Raw genomic sequence first — 13,565 nt, 5'->3', positions numbered from 1 at the left:
CTGCCTTAGATACACTATAATTATCAGCATCAAGCGACGATTTCCAAACTCTGAAACTCGGACCCCGTCTTAAAACCTAAGTGTAGTTTTTGAATTCAGACACCTTTCTTCCGGAACAGGGGTGGTGGGAGTGGGCACGGAGTCACCAGCAGGAGTCACGCGACCACCGTGATTAGACGATTGCCCCCCGCTCCTCCAACATCCAACCCCCCAATCCTCCAACTTCGAACCACGGCACCCGGAAGCTAGTGGGAAAGGAGCCTAAAGTTTGTCGCCGAGAACTTTTTCTTTCGGTGTCTGCGGCGTCTCCTCGTAAAGGAGAGCCATTGGAACAAGACGAAGCATGGGGCTCCCCACACTGGAGTTTAGTGACTCTTTTCTGGACGGTCCTGATTTCCGAGAGCGTCTCAAGTGTCACGAAATCGAACTGGAGAGGACCAATAAATTCATCAAGGATCTCATTAAAGATGGAAATATGCTCATCGGAGCCCTCAGGAGTGAGTAAAACAAATGCAATGAAAATAAATTTCTCAACACGCGCTTTTTTTTACATGAAAAGCAACGACACGCCGGGTGAATGACGTGCGGGGCGCAACAATCCACGCAAATGTCATTTGCGATGATTATTGAATGACATTTATTCCATGTGAGAACACGCGGAATAGTTTGTTTGTCCTTTTCGTTGGTTGCAAGATGAGACTTGCCTCACTGAGCACTTGAGAGGCCCAATGGAGTCGAGTCGACGACTCCACATTTTGTTGTGGCACTGACTGACATTCCAAAATAGTGCTTCTAAAACTTTACAGTACCAAGTATCAGGCTAAAAACAACCCCCACCCCCCAAAAAAAATTGACATCAACAAAATATAATAGTGTAGTTACTCTGTGTTCATGGATACAGACGCAGTGGTTTTTTAAAATTGCATCTCATTGTCATCCTCTGTAGTTAAATGATATGACTGTGGTCAAGCCAGTTCGCACTCGCAAAACTGAAGTCAAGTGTCTTGTCACTTTTCAGAGGCCTTAGATTCCAAAACGCAACACCAGAGCCGCATGAGGCTGGTCTGGTTGGATAGCCGGGTTGCTGTAGTTCCCCCAAGTGTTGGTCTGGTTGGGGGATAACTAGGATTCTTTATTTTAGCGTGCTCTAAAAATTCATGGAAAAGATCAACATGTTCGGATGCGGGTCAACATGTCAGATCTCAGGTCATGTTGTCACTTTTCAGAAGCCATTGATTCCAAAACGCGACATCAGATCCGCATGAGTCAGGTGTGGTTGGATAGCTGGGTGCTGTAGTTTCCCCAATTGTTGGTCTAGTTGAGGGATAACTAGGATTTTTGTCCTTGAGAGGTTTTTAAAAATTGACTAAAAATATCAACATCAGTGGTTCTTAAACTGGCTTTGATCGAACCCAAGGTGAGTCGGTCTCAGGGGTTTTGTGGATCCTCTGCCGTAGAGGTCCACCCCTCAGTCTAGTCTGCAGTTAGTGGGCAGTCATTGAAAGTGTTTTGAGTTCATGCACTATGTTGGTTTTGTTATTTGAACACAATTCTCTTACTGCACCAGTAAAATAATAATAACTAATTAAATAAGGGTTCATTGAATGAGCATAGGAAAGTCAAAGTCAGCTTTATTGTCAAATATGCTAATATGAATGACATACAGCACAGATGAAATTACTGTCCTCACGGACCCAGCATTCAAGGCACTTGTAATGACTTTAACAAACATAATAAACATGAAAACGGCAATTTGCCGGGAGAGAGGAGCCGCTGCGCGTTCACGCGCCGCCATCTTGGGAAAAATAAAATAAAACAAAAATAACAAATATGACAACACAAATCATTCATCTTTCATTTCTTTCATAACTTTGCTGCTGTGAAATGTAAATTTCTCCACTGCGAGACTAATAAAGGCAAATCCAAATCCAAAGACACAGAGTCATTCATTCTTCAGGACTTGCTGCACCCTCTTTGTGATGGCATGAAGCAGCTCTAGATGAAAGAGGAGAGGATCAAAGCATCCATGTCGGCAGTGGATCAGGGATTTCATGGTGGAATTTGTACGTCTACTACAAGCTAAATGTTGAAAGCAAACACGAAGCTGTAGCATCGTGTACGTAGCAAAGTACAGTGAGATCTCAACTTACGAACTTAATTGGTTCCCAGATAGAGTGTAAGGCTAAAAGTGTGTATCTCAAAAACATTTTTCCCATAGGAAACCATTAAAATGGGAATAATCCGTTCCCGGGTTTCCATAAAATATACGTTTCAACTAAATAAGCCTTAAAACAACACGCAACATACCTTATTCTATGTATAATAAACGTGCTATTGTATTGTAATGAAAGAAATACACTGCATTGTATCATAAAGTCACTTTATTTACATTTGTGATGGTCATTGATGGCTTGATGGAATGGCATTGGAGGTCGAAGGTCAAAGGGAATTGCTGTTTGGAAAGAGAGGCACATTACATGAGGACTGTAATTAAAGAAATAAACTGTGCTGTAAAATAAAGTTTTATTTACCTTTTTGATGGTCGTTGATGGCTTATGGAAGGAGAGTCACCTTCCATAAGTACTGTTGGTAATTTAACCTCTGGTGTAGCTTCTCTTCTTTTTTCTTTGGAGACTCCTGGTCATTTTTGCTAATTAAAAACCTCTTAATTGACACCTGTTGCTTTCTGACTTGTAAGGTCTTATGAAGCTGAGGCATCACATTATCGTTCATCATGTTGATGATTTTCATAGCCACAGTCTTTTCTGGATGGAACTGTTCGGTAAAAGCCTGCACATCATTCCACTTTGCCTATATGAGCTCACTTGATGCTGCAGCCATCTCCTCGTCGCCCTCAGATGTTCTCGAACGATCCGTTACTGGCTTTAAAATCCTCAATAAGCGCCGAACTTCCAGGTTGGCGCATGCCGATTTCGGCGTGAATTAGCCGTGCTTTTCTCACATAAAAGTTCATCCTGTCTACTTGATATCTAATATTAAGCAGATTCTTTACTTACAGACAGTGTAGGTGTTCAATTAGCTGACATGTTTTGGCGTTATTTCTCACATAAAATAGCTTTACTCACGCTGTCGCCGGATAGCTGCTTTTCGTTAATCCAAATCGGTGCCCCCAACAAGATTAAGAACCACTGATCAACATGTTAGCATGCAGGTCAACATGTCAGAAACAAAGTCATGTTGTCACTTTTCAGAGGCCTTTGATTTCAAAACGCGACATAATAATGCCATGAGGCTGGTCTGGTTGGAAAACCAGGGTACTGTAGTGTTGGTCTGGTTGAGGGATAACGATGAGGTTTTCTTTTATATTTTTTTTAAATAACATTAATTAATTCATCAACATGTTACCATGGAAGTTCCCATGTCAGAAAAAAATGTCATTTTGTCACTTTTCACTTCAAAACTCAACATCAAATCCGCATGAGGCTGGTCTGGTGGGATAGCCGGGGTGTCGAGAGTACAACGGATGCTGTGAATGTGCCGTCTTCAGGGATCTGTTTATTATTACAGTGATCTACAAATCTGAATCACTGGGTGACTCCACACCCACTCATTAACTCATTGACTACCAGATGATGTGCAAAAATGTGTCCACTCCAGTGACAGTTTTTTTGTCATTTTTACTCAAATTCCAGGACCCACAGAATATGGAGTTTTAGGACTACATAAACATTCAATAAACCGTTAGAATACAGTAAAGTCTCGTTACATCGATATTCAAGGGAGTCCGAAAAAATATCAATATAACCGGGACTATCGATATATCCGACCCTGTTTGCATGTAATTTTCTCCGTGCATGCATAGAAATAGTATCGATATAACCGGGATGAGAAGGTTTCTTCAGCCGTCATCTGTACAAAAACCTTTGTACAGATGACGGCTGAAGAAACCTTCTCATCGATGGACCACTCCTGTACGACTGAGAGCTTACACAGAGATATAACCGGGACTATCGTTATATCCGATATCGATATAACGAGACTTTACTGTATTTTGATTTCTTCTTTCTTCTTTCATCAGAGTTCATTCCTAAGTTATATGGGTTTGGAGTTATCTAATCTTTAAACGGGGGTGGCTGTACAAAATACAATACATACATATTGCTTTATATAGCGCTTCAACAACAGCTGAAGCTGTAACAAAGCGGTAACATGGACGAAGACCAAATGCTACCCCCTCGTGGGAGGGAAAACCATTGAAAGAGGTCTGCCCAGCGCTTTATCCCCTCCCATTCAAAAATGGCGCGCCATGTCACACTTTTCAATTCCTGAATAAATTCGGGAATGGCAGCGAATGAGTAAAAAAAAAAGACTTGGCATATGTCCAAGTGGTGGCAGGGAACTGTTGCGTTGGAATTGACAAATAGAAACATCAACGGCGGTGAATGAGTTCAGGCCCAATTTTCAATCTGGTTCATTCCTTGTTTATTGCTCTCAATTCTTGTGGAACGCTTCCAACTTTGAAAATTCCCCGGATCTTGATGATGTAGCTTTTGCTATGGATTGGCCTCTTTCAAGCGGCGGCTGTTTCTCTTGCAGCTTTACATGAATGGCAGTCCAAAGCATCCTGAATTTATTGTGCCACGGGTAATTGATTCCAGCTGCAAGTGAGATCCATCTGCATCCAGCAAGCTACTTGATATTCACACCTGGTCTCTGAAACCACCGCTGACTTGTATTAATTCCCTTGGTGCGGCTGCGCTAATTGAATACACTAATTATGCTGTGGCGAGTTGAGAGAGCAGAGAGGGTGGAGAGAGAGGGAGATAGATGGGGAGAGAGAGAAAGTGAGAGTATAGCATATTTATAATAGAGAGAGATAGAGAGAGATTTTTTTGTAGTTCTTACACTGGACATTCTTTGAACTCATTCACTGCCATTCCCGAAATTATTCGGGAATTGAAAACCTTGATGTCAATTGTCATTCCAAAATTTGTTCGTGTTTTGATTTTTCTTGCTAGGGGGAGCCGATCAAGCGCTGGTCAGATCCCTGGTAATGTTTTTCCTTCCACAAGGGGGAAGCATTTGCTTTTTGACCATGATAGCGTTTGTTACAGCTTCAAGATGTTGTTAAAGCGCTAAATAAATCAATATGTATGTATTTTATTGTATTTTGTACAGCCGCCCCAATTTCAAGTTCAGATAACTCCAGACCCATATAACTTAGGAATTACCATTTTTCTGATGAAAGAAGAGAGTCTAATGTTTCTCACGCTCCATTGAATGTTTATATCGTCCTGAAACTCAATATTCTGTGGGTCCTGCAATTTGAGTGAAAATTTCAGAAACCCTGGCAGTGGAATGGGCATATTTTTGCACATCGTCTGACAGTGAGTGAGTTAATCATTTTCGTTAGCTACTTTTTATTTTGTCAAAAAGTATGTATTGAACTCTTGGTTGTCACTTATTTTCAATGTGGTACTGAAAGTTGCATAAAGCACATCTTGTTTCTATTTTAGAAGTCGACACGCGACCCAAAAACTCTAAGAAATTGAATGATCCCCAACAAGTGTCGAGAAAAAAAAATCCACAAAGCCGATATAAAATTTTAACGTAAATTCCGCACTTTCCCAAATGACAAAGCATGGAGACACAGTGGTTACGGTTTTGGTTTGACTCTACTATGTGCAAATACTTAACAACATTCCCTGGTGTGTGTGTATTAAGTACTGTGAATGTTGTTGTTTTTTTCTTCATTACATTCACTACATTGCCATCTGGCATACAACCATGGCAGGCCATCATTTTGTTTCATGATGGCGCCTTATTACGCCCGATGCGTGCTTATACCTGCTCAGCAGTATTGGTGGAGGGGGACACCAATGAATGGGTCACGCTATGTTCTTGTAAACGTCTGTAAACAACATATTCACTTGTACTTGTGCATATTTTAGCCGAGCAATGTGATACGGGCAACGTTATTAAAATAATGATACGGATCCGTTATCATGTCGGCTTTGGAGCTCTGGGACGTCTCCGCGTTGATGTGAGGACAGATGACGCTTCTGAGGCTCAGCCACAGGAAGTGTCGTGTAAACATGCTTGCTTGTGTAACTAGACCCCCCCCCCCCACCCCACTGCCCACCCTTGCATTGCATTTGGCCTGACATCACTCTGGTTTACTGCAGGGGTGTTTATTCTTCGAACTGTATGATGTGTGTGTGTGTGTGTGTGTGTGTGTGTGTGTGTGTGTGTGTGTGTGTGTGTGTGTGTGTGTGTGTGTGTGTGTGTGTGTGTGTGTGTGTGTGTGCGTGTGTGTGTGTGTGTGTGTGTGCATGTGTGAGTGTGAGTGTGCGTGCGTGTGTGTGTGTGTGTGTGCATGTGTGAGTGTGCATGCATGTGTGTGTGTGTGTGCGCGTGGAGGAACTGAAATCTGTGTAATGCATTGCATAAAGTCCTGTTGCAGACATGTTGAAGTTGTTTTTCTTTCTGATTTCGATATTTTAGTTGTTTTCCTTTTTTAACTGATTGTGGCTGGGAAGTCAAAGTACTGACAAATCCCACCCGTGTCAATAGCAGCAGGGAGCTGGCTGAATCGTGAAAGTGCTTAAACGATTGGTTGCCCTCCTTTCTTTGAATGTATTTTTTTATAAGTTGTCATGGTCAGATGCAGTGGGAGACAGCCTGTCGCGAGAATTTGGTGACTTTTTCCCCATGCATGCAGAACTAAAAGGCTTTTTATAGACTGTATTAAAAAAAGAGATCAAGCTTCCGTCTCATGTCAAAAGCTTCACCGCTGCCGTGGCCCAAATTCGGTGGGGCAATTGCTTTCGAGGTATACTGTGTGGCAGGGGTAGGGAACCTATGTCTCGCGCACCATATATGGCTCTTTTGATGATTGCATCTGGCGCGCCGATAAAACTAAATATATAATCTGGCTTTTTCACTGTTCATTTCCTGTTTTGGCTGCAGTAGGCGGAAAGCGCAGTTTTGATTGGATGATACTGGCCGTTCATGTTGAAACAGGTAAACATCCCTTTTAAATAAGCCTGACGAGTGAAAAAATGACAAGTATCGTACACTTCAGGTTGAATGGACCGGAGGATTCGCCTTTGTGGAGAGAAAAGGTTCTGATTCTAATTTGCAATGAAACAAAACCAGCGATGAAACAGTCGAATGTCAGTGGCACTTTGACGAGCCCCATGCTAACGTTACCGGCAACATACAGTGAGACCTCGGTTTACGAACCCCTTGGCTTACGAACTTTTCGATTTCCGAACGTTACATTTATGAAAATATTACCTAGGCATACAAACTATTTTTCGGAATACACACGGAGCTGCCACAATGAGTGATGTGTCGTTCGCGAACGAGCCCGTTCTTCTAACAACAAAATGGCAGCCTACTGCATTTATTTCTCTGTTCCCCGCCCCCAGTCTTCGTTTAAAGCCACGTGATTGGTCACGTGGGGGATCGGGTTGCAGACAGAGAATGAGGCCGTTCTCCAAAAAACAAAATGACGTCTTCGGTTAAAGCCACGAGATTGGTCAAGAACCCAGCAGTGGAGGGGGGGGGGGTTAAACATTGAAGAGACAGGCAGACAGAGAGAGTGAGAGAAAACACACACGAAAAGGAGATGACAGAGTTTTAAACCAAAAAAACAAAAGTGAAAAATAAAAGAAAAACAACATAGAAAAAGGTTAGAAAATGGATAGAAAATAGTGAAATTTAGACTCGTTTCAACTTTGAAAATTCAAAAGCAGAGTGTAGACTGGAATGTTAAAATATCCCATCAATCAGGCTCCACAAATAAACCGCACAAGTCATCTGTACACTTGATGCAAAAAGCTATCAACCCAGCTAAACAGATCACAATTGATGAATAACTAGATACAATTGTCACAGAGAAAGCACCTACAAGGGATCATTCCTCAAGATGGTGAAAGAAGGTTACGTTTCTCATCAAGTGGTTAATGCTGAGGAAACCGGCCACTCCATTCCATCAAGCCATTAACGATCATTATAAAGGTAAATAAATGACTTTATTGTACAGTACAGTTTATTTCTTTAATCATAATACTATAGCACATGTATTATGCATAAAATAAGGTATATTGGTGTTGTTTTAAAGGACAACCGACGTCTCCCGACAAGTTGTGTCCATAATTTGTAAAATGGCTGCAAACGACTCCTACTGAGTGTATTTTACAAAGATTCCACCGCATATAGCTATATTTTACATTTTAAGACTTGCGCTGAATATTCCGGAAGTCTTGTTTTTGAGTTGGTGACGAGTCCGTACGTGACGTCACTGAAGGAATGCCCCTGACCGAAAAAAAGGACACATTGTAGCAGTCCTTCCATCACGTCAATGCATTATGCTGTGCTTGTTTGGTCTGAAAACGTTATGTTGCACCAAAAAGAGCCAGAAGAGGGCGACCAAGCTCCATATAAGGAATTTATCAGCCTGTGGAAACGGGCTGATTAATTCCTCACAGGAGCTCGGTCGGCATTTTCTGCCTCTTTTTTGGTGATACATTTCCCCCCAATGTTGCCTCAAAATGGCACGGAATAAATTCTTTAATCGATTGAAAACATGCTTTCCTCTTCAGAACTATTTGAATCATATTCATAACTGGATGTGTAACAAGAAAGCATATTCTCCGAATTTGAAGCCATTGTGTTGATTCTCCACCAATGCAAGACATCTTGGCGTGACGTCACGAACTGAGTGCGGGACTTTCTGAAAATGCCCAATTCTCGCAGCTCAATTTTTTGCAGATTTAGGACACTTTAAATCATTTTTATTGGTGTTTTGCATTTGAATAAAAATATCATACTTCATGTTTTGGCTATTTTAGATGTTATAAAACGTTTTTCTGCTGTCAGTTAGGAAACAAAAAAATGTCGGTTGTCCTTTAAGGCTTAGAACATTAGAAAGTAGAAAATTATGTTTTATGCGGACCTGGGAATGCATTATTCTCATTTTAATGGTTTCCTATGGGAAATAAAATTTTGGGATACACACTTTTCGCCTTACACACTCTGTCTGGGAACCAATTAAGTTCGTAAGCCAAGGTGCCACTGTACTTCTGCAAGAGACAGCAGAAAGAAAGTGTGGAAGCTAATGAGCCATGTGCAGGCTAGCTAGCAGTAACTTCACATATGGACCCAGCAAGTTGACTTTCATTCCGATCGTTTGGCTGGATTTTTACCAATCATGGGGAAAGGAAAACCATTCATGTTAATGGTGATTACTATCACAAAGTTATTTTAAATAATACGTTCTGACATTTGTTGAAAAGTGGCTGCACTTGTGTGCGTGTGTGCGTGCGTGCGTGTGTGTGTGTGTGTGTGTGTGTGTGTGTGTGTGTGTGTGTTTGTGTGTGTGTGCGCGTGTGTGTGTGTGTGTGTGTGTGTGTGTGTGTGTGTGTGTGTGTGTGCGCGTGCTTGTGGCGCTCACTGAAAAACATTTCTCGATATTTTACTTGTATGGCTCTCTTATTCAAAAAGGTTCCCGCCCCCTGCTGTATGGTATGCCGAGTTAGTTGGAGATGTTCTAGACCACTCTTCTTTCGACCAAAACCGGTACGATCATGCACTCATTGAGTATACCTCTTGTACCTTCGATGAATACGTTTTGATTTCAAAATATCACAAGTTGTTACCAAAAACCTTTCTTTGCTCCACAGATAATGATGATGATGATTTCATGCTGCTGCAGTATGGCACGAAATATTGCCAATGTATGCTGAATCAATGTCAGATTTGTTTTCCTGGTATTTATATTGGTAGCTAGTATTTGCAGTCTCAACAAATAGCAATACCAGAGTATGCGCCACAATTTTTGCCCATCTCTAAAATGATCGCCTACTCTTATGGAGCAAGGTACACACATCGCATTTATGGGACTAAATTTGCTTTTCCGATGTATTTCAGCAAAAAAAGGTATGTGTATGCTCTCAGTTGTACAGGGGTGGTCCATCGATGAAACGGTTTCTTCAGCCGTCATCTGTACTTCTTTCAAAGTGCCGGACATTTCTCTCCTCATCCAAAGATCTGCGTCAGTGATCTAAAGTTGTGCTGGTAACTCTGGCCCGATATGTATCCCTAAAGGACAGAGGTAGCGGTGCCAGACCTCTGCTCTGATGGGCCCCTGTTCTAAGGTTGGGGGAGCAGTACTACTGCCTGAAGCTAATCTGATTACTTCTTTTGTTCTGTCTAACTCAGCGAAAGTCAGATTGTCTCATGCTCCGAAAAACAAAATGTCCTTGCCCAATTCCCCATGCGGTGCATTCAGAGCTGTAAATACCAACATCGGTTCAATATTTCCAATATAGTGAATTAGAAAGTTTTTTGTTTCCCAGCCTACAAGAGGGTGGGAAAAAATAGGTATACTCTCTGCTCTCACGGGCTCGTCTTTTGGACTTGGGGCCCCCCGTCGTGCGACTGACAGGATGGTGCAATGCAGAGTGCAAGGTGGGACTTACCTGAAGTGGAAGCCTCCACGGTTCGTTTCAATCAAAGTTGCACGATGCGCCCCGTCGTTTTCTCACCATGCCACCGCTAAGCTCGGGCAGCGTAAAAGAAAGCAGCGGGCTCCCTTTCTGGAAAACGGCTTGGCCCCTAATCAACACTGATGAAATGTGTTGCACAGGACAGAGCGCCGGCGTGTTCTTTCCAGCCTGCTTTTGTGCTTGTCCCCCTGCCGTCCCCACCCAAACACAAATGAGTATTATTTATTTATTTTATTATTTTATATATATATATATATATATATATATATATATATATATATATATATATATATATATATATATATATATATATATATATATATATTTGTTTCAAGTCAAAGTCAGCTTTATTGTCAAATATGCTAATATTAATGACATACAGCACAGATGAAATTACTGTCCTCTCGGACCCAGCGTGCAAGGCACTTATAATGACTTTGACAAACATAATAAACACGAAAATGCAACTTTACCGGGAGAGAGAGAGGAGCCACTGCGTTCACGCGCCGCCATCTTTTGGGAAAAAAAAAACAAATAATATGACAAAACAAAGACACAGAGAGTCATTCAATTTCAGCAATTGCTGTACCCTCTTTGTGACATGAAGCAGTTCTAGATGAAAGAGGAGAGGATCAAAGCATCCTTTTCAGCAGTGGATCAGAGATGTTATGGTGGAATGATTATTGTATTTATTGTTTATTTATTCTATTTATTATCTCATTTATTTCAACTTTTCAACATTATTAATTTAATCATTTATTCATGTGGTTATTTATTTATTTATTTATTTATTTATTTATTTATTTAAATTGTCTTCCGGATTTGTGGACAGCGCTGTCATCAGTGTGGCATCTTTGGACAGGCATGCTGTTGCCTTGGAGATGAGATTTCGTCAGTCCTGTGGGTGGCCGGGGGGCTGTCTTTGCACGTTGGCTACTAAGTGGCATACCCGCTCTGTTTCGAGACCCCGGAGCATCTCTTGTGTGATCAAACCTGCATGCCAATCTGCCCCCATGGTTAATATTATTCTTGCCCCCCCCTCCCTTCTGTGCCGAATGATCATTTCAGCACAAAAAAATCTCACGCTGGGCCGGATCAAATGCTTGTCGAGTGTAATAAAATTAAGAGTGGCTATTTAGACACCTTCTTGTAATAAGTGCAAAATGTTTTCTTTTGCTGGGTTTTGCTCCTCAACGACACTTTCATCACAGCCACTCCTCTCATGTCGCTCTGACACTGCTCAGCGAGATGATTTAGACCTTTGCTAGCTCACGTTGCTATCTTTTTTATTCTGTCTTTTATTTATTTATTTTGATTGTATTACTCCTCCACACTCGGCTTGTTCCAGCTCCCCCCAAATGGCCATACATCATATAATCAAAGTGTAATGCAACAAATTCCCTCCTCTGTCAGATGAAGACGAGCTATACGAGGAGCCGTGACATCTCTACTTGACGTGCACGCCTTCCGAGTGGCCATTTTGTTTGGCGCTTTTATGTCTTATTTCCCTGCTGTCTTGTAGAGTGGAAGCTAATGGGGTCTCTCATGTTTGCCGCTGTGTGTCAACAAGCCTTTTGGCCTTGTTGTTTGCTTTGTGTCGTAAATTGTTATACTTGCACCAAAATGCGTGTAAATGGGGAAAATAGAATGTTCTTTTATTTATTTTGCTTCTCAGCACTATTTTTTCTAACATCGGCTTTTAGAGGTGTCATGTTTTGTTTCTATGGTGGCCAAGGCAAGCATCGGACAGCACGTGACCTCACGTTTGTTCCACCTGTCTTGAATATCCGCGCTCTAAGATCACCCATTATTGATGGCCCCGCGAGCGCCTTCGGACCGCCGGGCAGGTATCGATCCCAAAATTTGCGGCCGCGCGGACAAAGAGGGCTAGTGTGGCGGAGGTGTAATCCATCTTCTGGGACTGTAGCTCGCGACGGCACTCGGAGCGGTGTTTGCAAGCGGTCATTGTTCACTCTAATGTAAATGGCTTTCACAAGAGGATTTCAATTTGAGGTCTGGCTGAAGAGTGCGACGATATCATGTCAGGCCATTGAAATGTGTTTATGCGGTGTGGGAATCTATTTCATCCCTTTCTTTGAGGAATACAACTCGGCCGTAAACCACCGCAGATGATCATGTTCCACATGGCTTGATTCTCAGTCCACATGTTTTTCGATTGGTTTAGCCTTTATTAGTCTCACAGTAGAGAAATGTACATATTTGCGTATATTTTGCGTACAGAATTGTATAAATGCAGCAAAGTTATGAAAGGAAAGAAATAAGTAGAAAACCAAAATACAGAAGCTGCTGGAAAGGCAGCCACTCTCACAGTACCATCTTGAAGTCAAAAGAACAAAAAAAACAAATAATGTGACACAACACAAAAGACACAGACAGTCATTCAATCTTAAGCACTTTAAGAACCCTCTTTGTTGCATGAAACAGTTCAAGATGAAAGAGGAGAGGATCAAAGCATACTTTTCACCAGTGGATTAGGGACGTCATGGTGGAAAGTGCATGTCTACTACAAGCTAAATTTGAAAGCAAAAACGCAGCTGTAGCATCCATTGACGAAGATCGATTGTCTCACATCTCCTGTCACACGTAAATCCGTGTCAATTCCAAGCTGCGACCGTTCCACATACGCATTGCGCTAATGCTCCTTTCATCTCATCGTGGGCTCCTCAAACCATGCATCCATCCAAACGCAGACTGTCCAACAGCACCGACCTTTCCACTGAACATAGCCGGGCTGTGAAAATTCTGGCCATTATAGGCGCAAAAACGACTCCCCTTTCAAACCATCTAAGACAGGCGTCGGCAACCTGCGGCTCCGGAGCCGCATGTGGCTCTTTCACCCCCCTGCTGCGGCTCCCTGCGGCTTTAGAAAATAAATGAGTATTTAATTCAATGTATATTATTTTAGTTCGTTCGTTTTTAAAATGTAATTCTAAATTTTAAGATTATGGTGATTATAACTAATACAAAATAAAACGTATTCAATTTTTTTGTCGCTCATAATATAAGTTACAACCATCGACAGTGGACGTATATCCGGTCCCAACTGCCAAATTGCACACGATTTCTTGA

At 41.8% G+C, this 13,565-nt stretch overlaps 1 protein-coding gene across 5 annotated transcripts in view; it reads left to right on the top strand.

Annotated features, from left to right (window-relative positions):
- Positions 1 to 209: 209 nt before the first annotated feature.
- Positions 210 to 13,565, top strand: part of arhgap42b (Rho GTPase activating protein 42b) — a 78,272-nt gene continuing 64,916 nt past the window's right edge. For 2 of the 5 annotated variants that reach the window (XM_089013650.1, XM_089013648.1), the window contains exon 1: positions 210 to 497. In XM_089013650.1, coding sequence (XP_088869776.1) covers positions 344 to 497 — 154 coding nt within the window. In that variant the 5' untranslated portion in view covers positions 210 to 343. The remainder of the gene's footprint in view (positions 498 to 13,565) is intronic. The other 3 variants (XM_089013649.1, XM_089013647.1, XM_089013651.1) reach the window with 2 other exon arrangements.

This window comes from Hippocampus bargibanti, linkage group LG14 (assembly GCF_051943395.1).
Source record: "Hippocampus bargibanti isolate YZ-2025 linkage group LG14, ASM5194339v1, whole genome shotgun sequence".
NCBI lineage: Eukaryota > Metazoa > Chordata > Actinopteri > Syngnathiformes > Syngnathidae > Hippocampus > Hippocampus bargibanti.
Note: the sequence above shows the minus strand (reverse complement) of the source record. Positions and strands in the feature narration are given on the sequence as shown.